General features: G+C 41.8%; 1 protein-coding gene across 1 annotated transcript in view; it reads right to left on the bottom strand.

The window, feature by feature from the left end:
• Positions 1-23,048, bottom strand: part of agmo (alkylglycerol monooxygenase) — a 403,147-nt gene that overhangs the window by 152,374 nt on the left and 227,725 nt on the right. The window contains exons 6-8 of the mRNA XM_063043768.1: positions 15,137-15,203; positions 5,177-5,242; positions 2,124-2,203 (exon numbers count right to left, since the gene is read on the bottom strand). Coding sequence (XP_062899838.1) covers positions 2,124-2,203; positions 5,177-5,242; positions 15,137-15,203 — 213 coding nt within the window. The remainder of the gene's footprint in view (positions 1-2,123; positions 2,204-5,176; positions 5,243-15,136; positions 15,204-23,048) is intronic.

The following is a 23,048-nucleotide window of genomic DNA, read 5'->3' as shown; positions in this document are numbered from 1 at the left end:
TCCACACTGTCTGACAGTGAGGCTCAAGATGCTTTTATGCCTTGCTTGATCTCACAGAAGTGATTAAGATGTAAGGATTTACCAGTGCAATATATCATTGAGAACATGCCATGGAAGAGATACCTCATGAACATGCAAGTACCAACTTAAAATCAAGTCTATAAATGTTAAAATCTTAACTTATTTACTCTGATTTAAGGTTATTGTGGGAGTTCTAGATCCTGTTATCTGGCACCTGGTCTTTGCTGCAACGCATGGGCAGAGGCAGCTCTATTATCTCTTATCTTATTTGTACTTGACTGGGAACGCGTGTTGGTCAGTAGCTGCCGTTGCCACAGCGGTAAATATTTAAAAGCGACTAAAAGCGATCAAATTTTCAGGTTGCTTACAATGTGAACAGCAATACAAGATGGAGTTGATTGTCAAGCAGCCTCTCCGAAAAGGAATACACAAGCTGTATGATTGGATCTCTTGAATTAATGACCTGGCACACTGGGAAATGCCAGCAGTTTCACTGCATGCTGCTGGAGATAAGCCCCGGAGAAACGGCACAAGTTCTGGGCTCTTATGAATGCGGAAATGCTGAACCTGCTGGCCAAGTTTCACTAGTGATTTCCCTCCTGGACTCCACTGTCAGACTCCACATGGAGTATGGACATGTTGGATTTCCCAGGGGGGTGAAGTCCCAATCCTTGAATCAGAAACACTGAAACCAACTGAAAATGTATTTAATTAATTGATTTTTAATTTAAATATAAGATATACTCAGTGGCCATTTTATTAGGTATACCTGTACATTAGTGTAAATAACTAATCAGCCAATCATGTGACAGCAACTCAATGCATAAAAGCTTGCAGACATAGTCAAAGGATTCAGTTGTTATTCAGACCAAACATCAGAATGGGGAAGAATTGTGATCTAAGTGGGATGATGTTGGTACCAGAGGAGGTGGCTTCATTTCAGGAACTTCTGATCTCCTGCGATTTTCACGCACAACAGTCTCTAGAGTTTACAGAGAGTGGTGCGGAAATCAAATAAAAAAAATCCAGTGAGTGGCTGTTCTTTGGGAAAAAACTGTCTTGTCAATGAGAGAGATTAGAGGAGAATAGCCAGACTGGTTCAAACTGACAGGAAGATGACAGCAACTTCAAATAACCAGGTGCTACAACAGTGACCTGCAGAAGAGCATCTCTGAACACACAGCACATCAAAGCTTAAAGTGGATGGGCTACAGCAGCAGATGACCATAGGCATTCACTCAGTGGCCACTTTATTAGTTGGAAGAGCGGCCTAATAAAGTGGCCACAGAGTGTAGTTAAAATGCATAATTGCTGGTATAAATCAAATATAAAATAAATGTTATATAAAACAAAGATAAAAAACCAAAGCATTTGCTTTTTCTATGCAGGTACATGACCTCATTCTAACAGGTCCACAGTAGATATACCAGACAAGACTGGGATAAAAAGGGAGGCCAGAAACAATGTGCATCCATCAATATAACTGAGTTCTGCTTCTAGACTTAGTTCTGAGTGCAGTGATGGAACAGGAAACCAGATCTGTCAGCATCTGACTACCAATGAGTTTCATATGTCTGTGCTGTGGTACCCTGCTGTGCAAGTCAGAAATGCTATGATGTGCATAACGCTGTTAGCCAACAGTACCAGCCACAATGTTCCCAAATGGAAATATGTTGATAACAGACTTACGATCAAGCACTTACGCATTATAAATTGAAAACCAAAACCCTTCAAAGTTAAATACTGGCTAACTATTTATAATTCCATTCATTAATATTTTTTTGAACAATAGAAAAAATCCACGAAGTTATGAAAATGTTAGAATTCGATCTCAGAAAATACAAGAAATGTTCATAATATCAACACCACACTGCCTCCTTTGTAAGGTACTAGAGTATATATGTCTTCAAAGCAAATTAGTTAAATTTCACTCTTAGCCCTCAATTTAAAATATCCATGCTGTTAGAAATAAGTTGCCTGAAAGGGGATTATCATTACCTCTCAATATAACATATATGGTTCAACACTAAGTAAGATCTTGAATCAAGTTTAATAAATTAACAATAAAGTAAATGTTTGCTTCCAGCTGCAAATGTACGTACCTGCACCCAGAAGGGTCCAAACGCATTGATTGGGTGAGTTAAGCCATAGATGATCTTTTCATTTTCTGGTTCAAAGGTACCTTTACATTCAGAGAAAGATAATGGTGAGAGAAGAGAATTTTATAATCTCCATGCATGTATCAGTCTGCTTGATAATGAACAGAGATAGGAAAGAAAATACATTTACATTGAAGACTTATTGTTCCACAGTATATTCCTGGGGTTCTGTGGTACTGTTGCAATCTAATGCAAGCCATTTAATAACTATGAGAAGATTGCACAAATATATAATACTGCACACATCCCTTGGATCTGGGAAAGCACATTCAGTGTTCAATGTGAGCTATGTCATTGATGTTTTTAAGATGAGGATCCATATTTACAAAATTTTCATGTGCACAAGTCACTATTGATGAGGATTGACATATTCAAAGGCCTTTCCATTGCTCCCTCCATTACTAGAAAGCACACAAAGAAAATAAATAGATTGTTGCTCAGTTTGTAAGTCACTGAAAAGAAGAGTTAGAGGTGATGAAGAGTGGGGAGGGCCTCTACACTTCCTTTCATAAACCTCCAACTTACTCCCCCTTTAAGAAACTCCTTAAAGAAAAACCAACCCCGAACAAGATCTCGGTCACATTCTTTAATTTCACAACTCTCATTTCCTTATGTTTTTGTGAAGTGCCTTGAGGTCTTTCTCTCAATTTTAAAATGTCAAATAGTTGTAAACAATTGTTGTGGGGCTTTAATCGATCAGCAAATTCAAGGCACTTCAACAAGAATTCAGGTTATTGAAGTGATTAGTGGCATTCAGAAATTAAAACTGCGAAGACCAAAGATCAGCTAAAGAACTAGTCAAATGTTGGGAAAATTTTTGAAGAGACTTAAACAAATGTAAAGATAAACAACTCTCAGTGCCAAAGCCAGGTGTAATGAGAAAATTCTAAGAATTACAAGAACGCAGTGCCATACTCAAGGCCTTTCATTCTTATTCACTAGCATTCAGAAAATCACCCCTCAAAAATAATGAAAAAATTAATATATTTTGACACATTAAATGGACTGCAATGTTTAGAATTCTTTGACTTGTACCTAAGTGCTATTATTGAATGTCATCAGTAAAACCTGACTTTGACAAGGAGTTGTATACCCAGACAGCTGCATGCTCAGTTAGGCTGATAAGAAATAATTTACATCTAAGACAGGTAATTGCTTTGCGAAGATCCCAACCGACAGGCAATTTATGTCCAATTTCACCCATTTGGGAAGATATCCAACACTTCAGTATTACTGAGCTCACGATCTCTGTAAGCAAAAGTAGCTTTTCAAAAGTTCACCACCCACCACCCAATAGGGTCTGTGACAGGCAAATTGTAAGAAGACAGCTGTGCCCTTCCAGTGAATACATTGTACACAAAATAAGTCTCACATACTGTACAAGTTCTTCATTTATTACAAAGTTAACAGAACTTTAACTGATCATGATTCCAGGGTAAAGTAATGAAACAAAGCTTTGCCTTATGTTAATTCAGGAGAATTCATCACTGTGCACCAGAACATTGTAGCAGAATAGTGAGAATTGAAAAAGAAGGCAGGCATGAGGACTACTGTATATAAAGAAATTATTGACACTGGTCATTACCAGTGACCCTTATGCATTTGGTGTCAGGACCAAAGTAAGTCATCAGGTGAGACCGAGTTAACAGCTAGCTGCTACTTGGAACAGAACATCATTCAAATTCTACTTCACAGTCACCTATACCATTTGCTTTTTTTTAATATTTCCCCCTCAAAAATGTTATGGAAAATTTCAAAAGGCAGCAATTTTACAAGATAAGGGTGGTAAAGGTTGCAGATAGATGTAGGGCTATAAACTAACTGAATGAGGGAACAGGCTAAAGGGTAGTAATGGTCTTCCACTGTTCCTCGGTTACATTTTTCTCAGGGATTGGCTGTTCAATCCTGAAGATGCCTGAGACACAGTATTCCTGATCCTGCTTGTCTCTGCATAAACTATTTTAAAAAATACAACTTATTTTTAAACAATCTCCAGAAGATCTGTTAAGGACTGCTGGTCAAGCCAAAAAACTCGAAAGAAATGAATGGTATATTTTTTCCCATTTTCAGGCCATTTTAATCAAGGTCAACAGGCGTCATTGACGTCAATTTACAGGGTACTTAGTAATGATTCAGGCTGGGGAATCCCATGCACCCAAAAGTAGTTTGCTTCCAGAGTTATCAGCACATTTCAGGTTGGAAAAGGACCCTGGGAGGTCACAATTCAAGACTCAATTCTGCAAGGATGAATCAGCACGAAAACATATGCAATGATATCCATTCCTTTCCCTTTAAAATACATAATTATAATTGGAATTATTGAAGAACATTTGTCACATATGTGAAATCTGTAGCAGTCTAGGAAACCATCATGAAAGCATAAGCAGATTAGCATAAAGATTAGATGCACATTATTTTTTATTCTCTTTGCCTTTTTGTTATTTGCAATGTGTTGCTCTCATTCATTGTACACCTTATGTCTGCACTCTTACAATTTGTTCTGTAGAAGGGATGAGTAATATCGAGCCTTTTGCTGAAGAATGTTGATTTAAGAGGTGTGGTTCCTATGTGATTGAATATGGAACCACTGACCATGCCATATGCCTTCCCACTGCCCTGGAAATTCTATAGGAATATCCCTTGTGAGAATGCCTCCTGATACTTTTATATCCATTCTCTGATTTTTTTTCAGCCCTGGAAAATAGAATCTATTGAACTGGTTTGCAGGAAGCAAACTGACAGGCGTTTTCACAGAATTCTATGATACATGAATGCCAAAAACAAGTTAGCCATTATGGCCACTAAGAGCTTTCAGAGGGAGGGATGTTTTACCTGTGGCATTGTTTTCTGCTGTCCAAATACCTGTTGTATTCAAAATACTTCTACGAATTTTATAAGCTGCCACTACCTTACTCACACACTATCTTACTGGCTAGTTTAACAGATGCTTAGATTTTTTACCAATCTACCAAAGAAGAGCAGTTTTTCTCACTCACCAAATATCCTGTCCCAAATGATTAGAGTCCCAGCATAATTCTTGTCAATGCAGTATGGATTTCGGCCTGAAGAACAGCATTGGAAGAAGCAGAAAAAATATTTATTGAAAACATAGACTTATGGATCATTTTGTTTGTTCGTATATGTTATGAATCTAACAATAATAATATGACTGAAAAAAAATTCAGTCTCTAATTCTTTGCAACGTAATTACACATAGAATTGTATATGTCATGATTTAAAATCTACACTCATTCTTTTGAAGGTTTTCATGGACTGGACAAAATGAGGAGAGGATTCTGTTACCTAGGTACTCCAGGGACAGACGCTGCTTTCATTACATCACTGCTTCTATTCTCTTCCAGCAGTGTATTCTAAAGCAGCTTTTAAGATCTTTCTTACTGGATAAGAAGATAAGAAATGGGAGCAGGAGCACGTGATACAGCCCTTTGAACTGCACTCTCATTTAGCAGTAGGTTGGTCTCAACTTAATTTTCCTGTCAGATTCCCTTAACCTTTGACTCCCCTGAAGTCCAAAATCCTTTTCTATTTGATCCTTGCACTCAATTATTCCAGCACCACAATTAGTACTATAAAGATTCTGCACTCTCTGACAGAAGAATGTCCTCCTCATCTCTATAATAAATTATTCTGAAAACTCTGCTCCTTGTCATGGACCAATACAGCATGTATATAGCTCTTCAGCCCAACAAGTCCACACTGAACACATGCTCCAGTTAGTCCTAATTTCCTGGGTTTGGCCCATATCCCTGCAAGCCCCAGCCCTCTAACTGCTTCCTAAATGGTATCATTACCTCTGGCAGCTTGTTCCCTACATTTAATACCATTTGAATGAAAAAGTTGCCCAAGTCCCCTTTATTTAAATCTTTCCCTTTTCACCGAAATTTATGCCCAGGTTTGGACTTCCCTGCACTGCAGAAAAGACTGTTACCTTGTCTTTGCCTCTCATAATTTTAAACATTTCTCTAAGGTTACCACTTATCCTTCTATCTTCCAAGGAATACAGATCTAGTCTGGCAAACCTCTCCCTTTTACTTAAGCTCTCTAGCCTTGGCAATATCCACACAAATCCTTCTAATTTAACCACATCAGGGTGTCCAAAGCTGTATACCAGTGCAGCCTCACCAACAGTTTATACAATTGCAACATGATGTCCCAATTTTAATATTCAATACCTTGGCTGATGAAGGCCAAGGTACTAAACACCATTTTGACCATCCTGTCTACCTGTGATGCCACTTTCAATGAACTATGCACTTGCATTCCTAGGTCCTCCTGTTCTGTTAAACTCCTCAGTGTCCTAGAGTCAATAGTAAAAATCCTATGCTAGTTTGACTTTCCAAAATTCATCACCTCCCACTTACCTGAATTGAGATCCATTTGCTACTCCTTGGCCACTTCCCTAACTTATCAGGATCCTCCTGTAATCTATGATAACCTTCTTCACTATTAACAACACTGTCCTCAAAGAGGGACAATGAACTTGTCAAGCATGATTTCCCTTTCATAAAACCATCGTAAATCTGCATGGAAGAAGTCCGTCTGGGTTCATACTACTCATACAGACAATCTATGATGGAAAAGAACACTCAAACACAAGGAAATCTACAGATGCTGGAATTTCAAGCAACACACACAAAAAGTGCCGGTGAATGCAGCAGGCCAGGCAGCTTCTATAGGAAGAGGTACAGTCGACGTTTCGGGCCGAGACCCTTCGTCAGGACTAACTGAAAGAAGAGATAGTAAGAGATTTGAAAGTGGGCGGGGGAGGGGGAGATCTAAAATGATAGGAGAAGACAGGAGGGGGGTGGATCTCAGAGCTGGAGAGGTGATTGGCAAAAGGGATACCAGGCTGGAGAAGGGAAAGGATCATGGGACGGGAAGCCTGGGGAGAAAGAGAAGGGGAGAGTGGAGCTCTGTTTAATAACACACCCTGCTATTGCGGACTCCCTGTGCAACACTACCATCACTTCTTAACTGGATGGTGTGAATATGCACCCATTACTGTATAATATTGGGGTAGTTCTTGCACTACCATCTTATCAGTGTGAACCTGTAAATCTTGTACGTCTTACTTTTAAGGTAACTTAGTTTTTTAATACTTTCTTACTTCTCTCTAATACTTGTTTATCCGTGCACTTGTAATGCTACTGTGATTTCCTTCGGGATCAATAAGGCATCTTATCTATCTAATTCAGAAACCAATTTCAAGAACATTCTTCAGGTAAATTACAACATCTATATATATGTCCCACTAGGTTTGCTGCTGGTTATGAAATTGGAGGCATGAACACAAGTTCAGGACATAACAGACCTATGACTTAACATCGGGAAAATGCTGAGAGAGTTCCCTGAACGTGGCAAACAAAATAGAGAGAAATAAACTGAATACTAATGAACAATGTTGTGCAGGGATCACACTACCGTGTGCCTGTGTGAGCTGGTGCAGACATCATGCTGCCTGTTCATTAGCTAATATTAAACCTGTTGTTAGGCTGATTAGCGCCTCTGCAGGAGATCCCAATGTCACAAGAACCTAGGCCCAGTTAAAGCTAGTCTGTGGAATTTAAAGGGGAGGTGCACAGGGTTGGTTTAAGAATGTGTCGCAGATTTAATTTTCATGTTATTCTGCACCCAACTACACCGTTACATGAACTCTACACACATTGCAATCTGTTCAGTCACAGGGTTTCACCCAAACACTTTGTGCAGTACTTGTTCATATATTGTTGTCCTACGCTGTGGGACATAGTGCATAATTCTTTTATCCATAATTCAAACTCTGCCCAAATGATGTTAATCCTCTCATCCTCTTTCTCAGCTCCTTATCCACAATCTCTTCGGATTTTCAAATTCAAAGTACATTTATTATCACAGAGTACATTCCTCCTCCGGCAGACAGCCACAGAACAAAGAAACACCAAGGAATCCGTTCAGGAAAACATCAAACACCCAACGAGCAAAAAAAACAAAAAAAAATCAATTTGTGTTGACCGTAAAAGGCGAGCCAACAACACACAGAATATCAAACATCAAAACAGGAATCCAATAGTGTTTAGTTTAGTTCAGTTCAGCATCGTGCCACTAGCCAATACAGTCTGCGAGGCCACTCTTTGCCGAAGTTCCCCAGTCTGCATTGATCAAACTGCTCGAAAAGTGTAACCAGAACCCAGAAACACATGCAACATGAACCTCACACACCCCAAATGAGACCAGAGCCTTGCCGATCAATCCTGGTAACGTGGATCCCAAGATACCTGCTCTTTCCTCTAACAGCAGCTAGCAGGAGGAAGACTAGTTAACCACAGACAGACCGCGCCAAACAGCCACCCATCCTCCGCCCTTGTTCTTCAACCTTGCTCAATGTCTCAATCGGAGAGAAACAATGGAGTCATTCATGGGCTCACACCCTCAATGCCTCAATCAGAGAGAAGCACTGAAGTCAATCATGGGCTCACGCATCGTCTCCAGGCTGCACACTCTGCAACAAACCTCTGTGAACTCAGAGACATCAAAGCACCAGATTGCTCAGTCGGCCCCAAAACATACCATCAAAATGTAAAGCACAGGTTTCAATCACATGCACCTTAGCTGTAGAATCATATTTGAAAGAAAAAGTAAAAGAAGTAGTTTCATGAACTGTCAGCAGGACACCTGCGTTAGCTGTGTAGTTTGCTAGCACTGCTTGCAGGTATGGGTTTAATTATAGTATGAGGAGATTTTAATTAGAATTTAACTTCATGCACTCATTGATGAACATCCCCACATTTCTGACTTAATGGTAGATGTAAGATCATTAATAAAGCAGCTGCAGAAGGTAGGGTGCACTACAGTGGCCTAAGGAATGCCTGCAATGAGTTCCTGCAGAGCAGTACAGCAGAATGGGCAATGTGGCTTCAATTTGTGCAAAATTATTCAATTGCTCCTTTGCTACCAACACCGAACATTTGCAGAGAGACAAAGTGACATTTTTTTTTAAATGATATGGAATGATATTATTACAACATACACTCAGAGGCCACTTTACTGAGAACCTCCTGTACCTAATAAAGTGGTCACTGAGTGAATGTTTATGGACATCTACTGCTGTAGACCATCCACTTTAAGGTTTGACATGCTTGTACATTCAGGATGCTCTTCTGCATACTATTGTTGTAACGCATGGATATTTGAGTGACAGACATCTTCCTGTCAACTTGTATCAGTCTCACCATTCTCCTTTGGCCTTTCTCATTAATAAGATGTTTTTGCCCACAGAACTGCCAATCACGGGATGTCTTTTTGTTTCTCACACCATTCTCTGTAAACTCTAGAAACTGTTGTGCATAAAAATCCCAGGAGATCAACAGTTTCTGAGATATTCAAATCACCCCATCTGGCACCAGCAAACATTCTGCAGTCAAGATCACTTAGATCACGTAACTTCCCCATTCTGATATTTGGTCTGAACAATAACCATACCTCTTGACCATGTCTGAATGTTTAAATGCATTGAGTTGCTTCCATATGATTGTCTGATTAGATATTTGTATTAACAAGCAGCCATAAAGGTGTACCTGATAAAGTGGCCGCAGATTGCATATGTTAAGTATAACATTATATCTTCAAATGGAAATTTTCTTTGGAAGAAAAAGTTTTCATATTTTGAAGTTCTTTCTGGTCATAAGGTGATCACAAGAATCCTACAAAACTGTCTCTTCACAATGTGTCATCTCCCAGCCTACAAGACCAAAAGATATTCACAGCTTCTGGGCTTTCCTAAGGTTCTCCATAACTGCTTGATTGACAATACTCTTAGCTTCTCTAATGGAAAGAACTGGACTGATAAGAGTGAATTAATCACAAACATAAGATGTTCCTGGATCAAGAACATATGATCTAGATGTCCCTCAAAGGAAAAGTAAAAGATCTGTAGGTTCCTGAGGGAAGAGGTCCAGAGGAAAACACATGAACTAACAAACAGACAGTGAATGGAGAGATTGCATGAGGGTCAATGATTCACTGAGAGTCATGATCTATCTGGATTCCTCAACACAGTTAATGCCATCTGCAGTACCTCCACACAAGCCCCGTCCAACTCAGATTCAGAAACAAGAGAACACTGGGTCAAGAACAAAGAGACAGTTAATACCCACTGGGAGAAAGAGTTCATAATCTTCTCAGCATCAACTGTGTTGCTTGATATGAGTCACCTGATCACTATTGCAGAGCAGCCTATCCAGGCCATCCTCATTGCTACAAGGAGTGGCAAGAGCTGTATTTCAACTGAAAAATAATAAGAAAGAGGTTGTATCCCCAGTGAAAATGTCAAACTGGACATGTAGAGCTTCAGTCACAAACCTACAGCCTTGAAGTTCACATCTGGGATATTCCAGGGGACTTCAGAAAAGTTGCAACCATGACCATCTTCAAGAAAGGAATCAAGTCCAGCTGTGGCACAATGGTGCCGCAGCAAAGCTGCTAGCTCACAGCAGCAGAATCCTTGGCCCAATTCTGACCTTGCATGTTGGCTGTGGTCCTATGTGCACTTGAGCTTCCTCCAGTGTGCATGTGTTTCCCCCTACATCCCCAAACTGTGCAGGATGGTACACCAATTAGCCACAGTAAAATGCCTGTAGTGTGCTGATGAATGGCAGAACCCAGGAACATGGGGAGAACTATTAGGAAACAAGACAGGCAGGTGTATATAAAGTGTGGAGGGAAACACGTTAGATCTAGTGATTACCATTCCATTAGTTTCAAGATTTTGATGGCATCAGAAAGCGCCTGAAAAGTGGTGATTGGAATTGGCTGTTTTCTGGCAAAGGGATGATTGGTAAATGCAAGGCCTACAAAAGTGAAATTTGAGAGTACCAAATTTGTATGTTCTTGTTAGAATAAAGGACAAGGCTGTGGAAATTTAAAATCATCTAGTATAACTTATGTTTCTTGCAACAGTCTGCATTCCTCTGTTGGACTGTTGGGTGGTCTGTAATATAGCCCCATTAACACATCATACCTTTCTGATTACTCATTTCCACCCCTAACATCTCACTAGACAAGTTCTCCAGTCTGTCCTGACTGAGCACTGCCATGACATTTTCCTTGACTATTAACGCCACCCCTCCTTCTTGAATTCCTCCCGCTCTGTTGCGTCTAAAACAACAGAACCCCGGAATATTAAGCTCCCAGTCCTGCCCCTCCCGCAACTAAGTCTCACTAATGGCTACAATTTATAATTTCAGGTGTTGATCCATGCCCTGAGTTCGTCTGCCTTTCCTATCATTCTCGCGGTACTCCTTGCATTGAGGTTAACTCAGACAGGGCAAAGTTTTACATTTTAGTAAATTAAACCAGTCAGGACTTGCAAGGGTCCTGGAGAGTGTTGTAGAACAGAGAGACCTAGGGTACAAGAACATAGTTGTCTGAAGGTGGAGACACAGGTAGATGGTGGTGAAGAATACACATGGCACACTTGCCTTCTTTGGCTAAGGCTCTTAGTACAAGAGTTAGGACATCATGTTACAGCTGTACAAGATATTAGTGAGACTTGAATATTGTGTGCAGTGCTAGTTGGCTAGTTATAGGAAGGATGATAATAAGCTGGAAAGGGCGTAGAAAAGATTCAAAAATAAGGTCCCAGGACTGCACATCTTGAGGTAGAAGGAGAGTCTGCACAGGCTGGAGCTTATTTCCACAGAGCACTGGAGGCTGAGTGGTGACCTTACAGACAGGTATTTAAAATCAGGAGAAGCATAGGTCACAGTCTTTTCCTCAGGGTAGGTGAGTCAAAAACTAGAGGACACAGATTTAACGCAAACAACAGGAATTCTGCAGATGCTGGAAATTCAAGCAACACACATCAAAGTTGCTGGTGAATACAGCAGGCCAGGCAGCATCTGTAGGAAGGGGTGCAGTCAACGTTTCAGGCCGAGACCTTTCGTCAGGACTAACTGAAGGAAGAGTGAGTAAGGGATTTGAAAGTTGGAGGGGGAGGGGGAGATCCAAAATGATAGGAGAAGACAGGAGGGGGAGGGATAGAGCCGAGAGCTGGACAGGTGATAGGCAAAAGGGGATACGAGAGGATCATGGGACAGGAGGTCCGGGAAGAAAGACGGGGGGGGGGTGACCCAGAGGATGGGCAAGAGGTATATTCAGAGGGACAGAGGGAGAAAAAGGAGAGTGAGAGAAAGAATGTGTGCATAAAAATGAGTAACAGATGGGGTACGAGGGGGAGGTGGGGCCTTAGCGGAAGTTAGAGAAGTCGATGTTCATGCCATCAGGTTGGAGGCTACCCAGACGAAATATAAGGTGTTGTTCCTCCAACCTGAGTGTGGCTTCATCTCCACAGTAGAGGAGGCCGTGGACAGACATGTCAGAATGGGAATGGGATGTGGAATTAAAATGTGTGGCCACTGGGAGATCCTGCTTTCTCTGGCGGACAGAGCGTAGATGTTCAGCAAAGCGGTCTCCCAGTCTGCATCGGGTCTCACCAATATATAAAAGGCCACATTGGGAGCACCGGACGCAGTATATCACCCCAGTCGACTCACAGGTGAAGTGATGCCTCACCTGGAAGGACTGTTTGGGGCCCTGAATGGTGGTAAGGGAGGAAGTGTAAGGGCATGTGTAGCACTTGTTCCACTTACACGGATAAGCCTACTGACTCTCACAGCTATCTGGACTATTCCTCTTCTCACCCTGTCTCTTGCAAAAACGCCATCCCCTTCTCGCAATTCCTCCGTCTCCGCCGCATCTGCTCTCAGGATGAGGCTTTTCATTCTAGGATGAGGGAGATGTCTTCCTTTTTTAAAGAAAGGGGCTTCCCTTCCTCCACTATCAACTCTGCTCTTAAACGTATCTCCCCCATTTCACGTACATCTGCTCTCACTCCATCCTCCCACCACCCCACTAGGAATAGGGTTCCCCTGGTCCTCACCTACCACCCCACCAGCCTCCGGGTCCAACATATTATTCTCCGTAACTTCCGCCACCTCCAACGGGATCCCACCACTAAGCACATCCTTCCCTCCCCCGCCTCTGCATTCCGCAGGGATCGCTCCCTACACAACTCCCTTGTCCATTCGTCCCCCCCATCCCTTCCCACTGATCTCCCTCCTGGCACTTATCCGTGTAAGTGGAACAAGTGCTACACATGCCCTTACACTTCCTCCCTTACCACTATTCAGAGCCCCAAACAGTCCTTCCAGGTGAGGCATCACTTCACCTGTGAGTCGACTGGGGTGATATACTGCGTCCGGTGCTCCCGATGTGGCCTTTTATATATTGGTGAGACCCGACGCAGACTGGGAGACCGCTTTGCTGAACATCTACGCTCTGTCTGCCAGAGAAAGCAGGATCTCCCAGTGGCCACACATTTTAATTCCACATCCCATTCCCATTCTGACATGTCTGTCCACGGCCTCCTCTACTGTGGAGATGAAGCCACACTCAGGTTGGAGGAACAACACCTTATATTCCGTCTGGGTAGCCTCCAACCTGATGGCATGAACATCGACTTCTCTAACTTCCGCTAAGGCCCCACCCCCCCCTCGTACCCCATCTGTTACTCATTTTTATGCACACATTCTTTCTCTCACTGTCCTTTTTCTCCCTCTGTCCCTCTGAATATACCTCTTGCCCATCCTCTGGGTCACCCCCCCCCCCCGTCTTTCTTCCCGGACCTCCTGTCCCATGATCCTCTCGTATCCCCTTTTGCCTATCACCTGTCCAGCTCTCGGCTCTATCCCTCCCCCTCCTGTCTTCTCCTATCATTTTGGATCTCCCCCTCCCCCTCCAACTTTCAAATCCCTTACTCACTCTTCCTTCAGTTAGTCCTGACGAAGGGTCTCGGCCTGAAACGTCGACTGCACCTCTTCCTACAGATGCTGCCTGGCCTGCTGTATTCACCAGCAACTTTGATGTGTGTTGCGTGGACACAGATTTAAGATGAGAGGGGAAAGATTTAAAGAGGACCTGAGGGGCAACCTTTATCAAATAGGGTGGTGGGTATATGGATGAGCTGCCCAAAGACAAGGTAAAGGCAGGTACAATTACAATATTGAAAAGACATTTAGACAGATACGGGGAAAGGAAATGTTTAGAGGGGATATGCATTATATGCAGGCAAATGATACAAGTTTAGGTTGACAATTTGGATGGCTTGAACAACTCAGGCTGAAGAGCCTGCTTCCATATTGTACAATCTTAAGACTCAATCTTGACAATCCACTTAAGAAGCAGAATGGACAGCTAAACTCCTGCTATCAAAAATGGTTTTCCTGAGAGAGACAGCAAAAGAATGCAAAACCTGAACCAAGGATATTTTGATAGCACCTGTATTAATATACAGTAATTAACTTCTGTACAGCGTTCGATCAGAAAAAAAGCCTTGCATTGCTTCAGCATCAATCGTACAATCTTTAATGCATAGGCTGTTTGGAAGGTTAATTTGTAAACCATCTATCTGATTATTTTGCAGCAATTCTGAAACAACCTGATTTCCATTCAATCCCATTCAATTTAATTCAAAATCAATTGCTGCATATTAGACAATCGCCACTCTGTATATGCAGCATTCAAAATACAATAAAAATTGTTAATACAATAATATTTCAAACAGGAACAACAAATGAGTTTTAAGTTTATAAAGCAATTTCATTTTTGTCTATCATGCTTTCCTTTATTTTTGTCGAAGCTGAACCATGCTGTGTTGTGAACTGGGTCCGTTCAGACACAAACTTCTCCAAACGTAAGTTTTGCTTTAAAGATAAAATCCTTGAGAAAGATTATTACTTTATAAATGAGATTTAATTCCTTTGATACAATATATTTTAGTAATCTCTTCAAAACCACTAAATAAAAAATAGCATGGAAAATGTTTGCTGACAGCTTTCCAGACAGCCGGAAATATTGCATATTTTACAACACAGAAGGCCATTCTATCAAGCCAGACTCACCATGGTGGACTCTGTGGTGACTGGGTGTGTTGAGGATCAGTTCCAGAGGCCCAAGGTTACCAATTATCTGCAAGAGAGTCAGGAAACCATTTAACACTGGGCTTTAATGCCAAAATCGAAAAATAACTATCCACAGCCAACTCAAGGGATTAGGAAACAATTTTATTTTTAAACTCAAAATGACAGAAAAGCAGATGTTGAGAGTATCACATTGTAATAGCTACCATAAGGACTATTTTGACTTTTATTTAAACTGAATATCCTTGAATGGACTGCTAATTAAAGTTGTTTTATTTCAGAGGAAATAGCAAGGTAGAAGGCAAGTTTAGTCTGTGGCTTAGATGGGCAATGATAGTCTCAATGTGTTGAAGTCTCAAAGCGACTCAACATTTTCTCAAATGGAAACTTTGATTTATTTAAGCAGTCCTGCTTTTGTTCATTTTTCTCAAAATTTGTACAGAACAAAAATTATTTTGATAAACTCTGCAAAATAATTTAAATAATTGATTCTCTCTGTATAAAAATGTTTAAGAACTCTCAGTAGTTTATAACTAACCTTAAATTGCCATCTAATTAGTATTGATACAGTTTTTGCAGGGCTCCCATTCTGAATGTACTATCTTAGAGAATTCAAAGTTTACCTCAGAATTGGTGTGTAGATACATTGGTGAGAATATCAGTTGGTAAAAGCTCTCCATGTAATGTCTGTTGATGTGTTTATAAAATTTTCCTCAGGTATTTCAATGTCCCTGAAAAACTTTTTTATTCTGTTGAATTTCAATGTCATCTTTCTTTTTCACACCTTCTCAGAATGTTTTATCTTTTTGATATACAGTTCAGAACAAAGTGTAAAAATATTCTGGTCATATTCATTATTCATAAAAGACAGTGATGCTTATTAATACAGTTTACATCATCATTCTCTTATGTTTGTAATAACATAGTATTTTGAAACCGATTTTAGAAGCATGTCTTTTTCGTGTACATCCAAGTCTATAATTTCTATTTTCCGTGATGGTGTAACATTGTATCTACAGTATGTGAATCAGAACTTAAAAAGTAGGCATAGCAGCAGTCTATTTGCCCTTTGCCATTCAACAAGATCATTGCTGATTTCTTACTCCACTTTGCTTCCTAATCCACTGATTTCCCTGGATTTTAAAAATCCTTTGATCCTAAATATCAATAATTGAATATTCATAACTCTCTGCTGCAGAGAATTCTAAAAACTTACAGCACTAAGTGAAAACAATTCCTCCTGCCCTTAATCCTGGACTACCAGCTTCTTATTCTGAGGGTACATCCCCTAGATCTTTCCAAGGTAAAGGATACCTCAGTATTTACCCTGTCAACTTTCTTCAGAAGATCGATAAGCTGGTTTATTATTGTCATGGTGGCAAAGAACAGTGAAACACTTGCACAACGTCCACACAAATCATTTTATTACAACAGTGTATTGAGGTAATACAAGTTAAATAATAACAGAATGCAGCATAATATGTTACAGTTACAGAGAAAATGAAATGCAGGTAGACAATGAGATGTAAGACCATAATGAGGTGGCTTGGGAGGTAACGAGTCCATTTTATTGTACTACGGACCTATTCAGTACCTTATAACAGCAGGATGGTAGCTGTCCTTGAGCCTAGTTGCTTAAGGCCACAAAAGAGAGAATGTCTGGGTGGGTGGGCCTTAGATTATGTTGACTGTTTTACCAAGGCAGTGGGGAGTGTAGTTGATCAAGGGAAAGCTGAATTCCATGGAGTGTTGAGCTGTGTCTACAAATTTCTGCAGCTGTTTACAGTCATGGACAAACCAGTTGTCATACCAAGCCATTATGTATTTGAGACAGGATGCTTTCTTCTGGTGCTTCGATTAAAAATGGTGACATTTAAAGGGACATTCAGAAGTAGAGCCATTGGTGAGCTTTCTTGGCAATTGACTCAATTTAGTTAGATCTGGTCAGTCTCTTGGTGAAGCACTCAGCCCCCTGAACCTCAGCACCTTTGATGTAAACAGGAGTATGTGCACCACCCCATTCTGTAAGTCAGTGACCAGCTATTTTGCTGACATTGAGGGAAAGATTTTGCCATAACACTATTGCACCAGACTCTCTATTTCCTTCCTGTATTCCAATTCATTGTTATTTCAGACATGGCTCACCTTTAGTGATATCACCTACAGACTTGAACATGGACTTAGAGAAGAATTCAACCACAAAGTCAAGAAAAGAAATCAGCAGCAGAGTAGGGGGCTGAGGATGCAGCCTTGTTGGGCACCAGTATTGTGAATACTCATATCATGGTGGAAGCGTTATTGCCTATCCTTACTGATTGCAGTCTGGTCCTCAAGAAGTTAAGGTTCCAGTTGTAGAGGAACGCTTTGAATCCGATGTCAAAGAGCTTGGACATAAGCTTGTTTGCAATTATAGTATTGAAAATGGAGCTGTAGTCTAGATGCTACAGAGATGAGTGTCAAGCCAGGGACCTGGCATCTGCTGTTTTGATGGCAGGCACATTGCAGTAGGCCAAGGTTGACTGGAAGGCTGGAGTTAGTGCGTACTATCACCAGCCTCTCAAAGGACTTCCTGGTGGTGGACGTCAGACATACAGGTTGGTAATCATTAAGGCACGTAAGCTTAGTTTTCTTAGGTTTTTGAATGGTAGTTGTCTTCTTAAAGAACGTGGGAACTCAGATTGAAGTGGGGAGACTTTAACATAATGTCCACAAATATCCCTGCCAGCTGATTTGTGTAGGATCTAAAAACACGGCCAGGGACACCATCCAGGCCAGATACTTTTCACGGATTCACTATCCAGAAGACAGATCTTACATAGAAAATAGGTGCAGGAGTAGGCCATTCGGCCCTTCGAGCCTGCACCACCATTCAGTATGATCATGGCTGATCATCCAACTCAGACCCCTGTACCAGCCTTCTCTCCATACCCCCGAACCCTTTAGCCACAAGGGCCATATCTAACTTCCTCTTAAATATAGCCAATGAACTGGCCTCAACTGTTTCCTGTGGCAGAGAATTCCACAGATTCACCACTCTCTGTGTGAAGAAGTTTTTCCTCATCTTGGCCCTAAAAGGCTTTCCCTTTATCCTTAAACTGTGAGCCCTCATTCTGGACTTCCCCAACATCAGCAACAATTTTCCTACATCTAGCCTGTCCAATCCCTTCAGAATTTTATACGTTTCAATAAGATCCCCCCTCAATCTTCTAAATTCCAGAGAGTATAAGCCTAGTCGATCCAGTCTTTTATCATATGAACCCAGGAATCAATCTGGTGAACCTTCTTTGTACTCCCTCTATGGCAAGAATGTTTTTCCTCAGATTAGGGGACCAAAACTGCACACAATACTCCAGGTGTGGTCTCACCAAGGCCCTGTACAACTGCAGTAGAACCTCCTTGCTCCTGTACTCGAATCCTCTTGCTATGAATGCCAGCATACCATTCACCCTTTTCACCGCCTGCTGTACCTGCATGCCCACTTTCAATGACTGGTGTACAATGATACCCAGGTCTCGTTGCACCTCCCCTTTTCCTAAACACCCACCATTCAGATAATAATCTATTTTCCTGTTCTTGCCACCAAAGTGGATAACCTCACATTTATCCACATTAAATTGCACCTGCCATGAATATGCCTACTCACCTAACCTATCCAAGTCACCCTGCATCCTCTTAGCATCCTCCTCACAACTAACACTGCCACCCAGCTTTGTGTCATCCACAAACTTGGAGATGCTGCATTTAATTCCCTCATCTAAGTCATTAACATATATTGTAAACAACTGGGGTCCCAGCACTGAGCCTTGCGGTACCCCACTAGTCACTGCCTGCCATTCTGAAAAGGTCCTGTTTATTCCCACTCTTTGCTTCCTGTCTGCCAACCAATTCTCTATCCACATCAATACCATACCCCCCAATACCGTGTGCTTTAAGTTTGCACACTAATCTCCTGTGTGGGACCTTGTCAAAAGCCTTTTGAAAATCCAATATACCACATCCACTGGTCCTCCCCTATCCACTCTACTAGTTACATACTCAAAAAATTCTATGAGATTCGTCAGACATGATTTTCCTTTCACAAATCCATGCTGACTTTGTCCGATGTTTCACCGATTTCCAAATGTGCTGTTATCACATCTTTGATAACTGACTCTAGCATTTTCCCCACCACCAATGTCAGGCTAATCGGTCTATAATTCGCCGGTTTCTCTCTCACCCCTGTTTTTAAAAAGTGGGGTTACATTAGCCACCCTCCAATCCTCAGGGACTGATCCAGAATCTAAAGAGTTTTGAAAAAATATCACTAATGCATCCACTATTTCTTCGGCTACTTCCTTAAGCACTCTGGGATGCAGACCATCTGGCCCTGGGGATTTATCTGCCTTTAATCCCTTCAATTTACCTAACACCACTTCCCTACTAACATGTATTTCCCTCAGTTCCTCCATCTCACTAGACCCTCGGTCCTTACTATTTCCAGAAGATTATTTATGTTCTCCTTAGTGAAGACAGAACCAAAGTAGTTATTCAATTGGTCTGCCATGCCCTTGTTCCCCATGATCAATTCACCTGTTTCTGACTGTAAGGGACCTGCATTTGTCTTAACCAATCTTTTTCTTTTCACATATCTATAAAAGCTTTTACAGTCAGTTTTTATGTTCCTTGCCAGCTTTCTCTCATAATCATTTTTCCCTTTCCTAATTAAGCCCTTTGTCCTCCTCTGCTGGACTCTGAATTTCTCCCAGTCCTCAGGTGTGCCGCTTTTTCTGGCTAATTTGTATGTTTCTTCTCTGGAATTGATACTATCCCTAATTTCCCTTGTCGGCCATGGATGCACTACCTTCCCTTGTTTATTCTTTTGCCAAACTGGGATGAACAATTGTTGTAGTTCATCCATGCGATCTTTAAATGCTTGCCATTTCATATCCACCGTCAACCCTTTAAGTATCATTTGCCAGTCCATCTTAGCTAATTCACGTCTCATATCTTCAAAGTTACCCTTCTTTAAGTTCAGAACCCTTGTTTCTGAATTAACTATGTCACTCTCCACCTTAATGTAGAATTCCACCATATTATGGTCACTCTTAACCAAGGGGCCTCGTACAACAAGATTGCTATCTAACCTTCTTTATTACTCAATACCCGGTCTAGAACGGCCTGCTCTCCAGTTGGTTCCTTGACATGTTGGTTCAGAAAACCATCCCGCATACATTCCAAGAAATCCTCTTCCTCAGCACCCTTACCAATTTGGTTCACCCAATCTATATGTAGACTGAATTCACCCATTATAACTGCAGTTCCTTTATTGCACGCATTTCTAATTTCCTGTTTAATGCCATCCCCAACCTCACTACTACTGTTAGGTGGCCTGTACACAACTCCCACCAGCGTTTTCTGCCCTTTAGTGTTATGCAGCTCTACCCATATTGATTCCACATCCTCCAGGCTAATGTCCTTCCTTTCCATTGCGTTAATCTCCTCTCTAACCAGCAATGCTACCCCACCTCCTTTTCTTTCATGTCCATCCCTCCTGAATATTGAATATCCCTGAATGTTGAGCTCCCATCCTTGGTCACCCTGGAGTCTTGTTTATGTGATCCCAACTATATCATATTCATTAATAGCTATCTGCACTTTCAATTCATCCACCTTGTTACGAATGTTCCTCTGCACTTGTTCCCATCCCCCTGCCACATTAGTTTAAATCCTCCTGAGCAACAGTAGCAAACGCTCCCCCTAGGACATTGGTTCCAGTCCAGCTCAGGTGCAGACCGTCCTGTTTGTACTGGTCCCACCTCCTCCAGAACTGGTTGCAATGCCCCAGAAGTTTGAATCCCTCCCCCTTGCACCATTTTTCAAGCCATGTATTCATCTGATATATCCTCCTATTTCTACTCTGACTAGCACGTGGCACTGGTAGTAATCTGGAGATAATTAACTTTGTGGTCCTATTTTTTAGTTTATCTCCTAACTCCCTAAATTCACCTTGTAGGACTTCATCTCATTTTTTACCTATATCATTTGTACCTATGTGCACCACGACCACTGGCTGTTCACCTTCCCACTCCAGAATATCCTGCAACTGCTCAGAGACATCCTTGACCCTTGCACCAGGGAGGCAATATACTCTCTTGTTGTCTTGTGGCCGCAGAAATGCCTACCTATTCCCCTTACAATCGAATCCCCTATCACTATACGGGATTTGATTCGGAGACTGACCCATGGGTCAGATGGATTGGAGTTTGTTGGTGTGTGTAGTTTAGTTCTAATCATCTTCTGTACTTTTGCAGATATTGCACTTTTCAAAGAGTTCACTTCTTATGCCTCTTAAGTCCAAAGAATTCCAGTGCATTCTACATACGTTTTTCTTTGTAAGAGAAGTTTCTCATCTCAGGAACCTGCTAGATGTTAGTCACACTCCCTCCAAGTCATATATAGGCTTCCTGAGATAAGGAGAATAAAACTATGTATCAGTACTCCAGATGTGATTTCATCATCAAAACCAGTTCAGATATGATAAGGCTTTCACACTCTTGCAGAGCAGCCTGCTAGCAATAAAAAAGCTATATATAGTTTGTTTTCCTAAATGTTTGCTGTACTCCATTGATAAGGTATGTCATCCAATACTTCCGCCACCTCCAACGGGATCCCACCACTAAGCACATCTTTCCCTCCCACCCTCTCTCTGCATTCCGCAGGGATCGCTCCCTACACAACTTCCTTGTCCATTCGTCCCCCCCATCCCTCCCCACTGATCTCCCTCCTGGCACTTATCCGTGTAAGCGGAACAAGTGCTACACATGCCCTTACACTTCCTCCCTTACCACCATTCAGGGCCCCAAACAGTCCTTCCAGGTGAGGCATCACTTCACCTGTGAGTCGACTGGGGTGATATACTGCGTCCGGTGCTCCCGATGTGGCCTTTTATATATTGGTGAGACCCGACGCAGACTGGGAGACCGCTTTGCTGAACATCTACGCTCTGTCCGCCAGAGAAAGCAGGATCTCCCAGTGGCCACACATTTTAGTTCCACATCCCATTCCCATTCTGACATGTCTATCCACGGCCTCCTCTACTGTAAAGATGAAGCCACACTCAGGTTGGAGGAACAACACCTTATATTCCGTCTGGGTAGCCTCCAACCTGATGGCATGAACATTGACTTCTCTAACTTCCGCTAGGCCCCACCTCCCCCTCGTACCCCAGCTGTTACTCATTTTTATGCACACATTCTTTCTCTCACTCTCCTTTTTCTCCCTCTGTCCCTCTGAATATACCTCTTGCCCATCCTCTGGGTCACCCCCCCCCGTCTTTCTTCCCGGACCTCCTGTCCCATGATCCTCTCGTATCCCCTTTTGCCTATCACCTGTCCAGCTCTCGGCTCTATCCCTCCCCCTCCTGTCTTCTCCTATCATTTTGCTTCTCCCCCTCCCCCTCCAGCTTTCAAATCCCTTACTCACTCTTCCTTCAGTTAGTCCTGACGAAGGGTCTCGGCCTGAAACGTCGACTGCGCCTCTTCCTATAGATGCTGCTTGGCCTGCTGCGTTCACCAGCAACTTTGATGTATGTTGCTTGAACATTTAAGCTCCATTTACAACAATAAACTGTTTTCCTTTCTTTCTTATTGAAGTGAAAAAGCATCATGTTTGTCTAAATAGCACCCAACCTGCCATCTTCTTACCCACTCACTGAAAACCTTCTATAAACCTTGCATCCTCAGGAAATGCTTCTGCCAGTTCACGTCCACATCTTGTTTGTAGCATCAGGAAACTTGGATTCGTTGATCCCTTCATCTCAGTCATTAGTGTAGGTTGTAGCCTGCTCAGTCTGAAGCCCTGAGGCTTGCAGCCATCAACTTTATCAAATCCGTTAACTTGTAGCAGTGATCTAAGC

The sequence above is a fragment of the Mobula hypostoma genome, chromosome 3, assembly GCF_963921235.1.
Source record: "Mobula hypostoma chromosome 3, sMobHyp1.1, whole genome shotgun sequence".
Classification (NCBI taxonomy): domain Eukaryota; kingdom Metazoa; phylum Chordata; class Chondrichthyes; order Myliobatiformes; family Myliobatidae; genus Mobula; species Mobula hypostoma.
The sequence above is the reverse complement of the archived record's forward strand: the minus strand, read 5'-3'. Positions and strand labels throughout refer to the sequence as shown.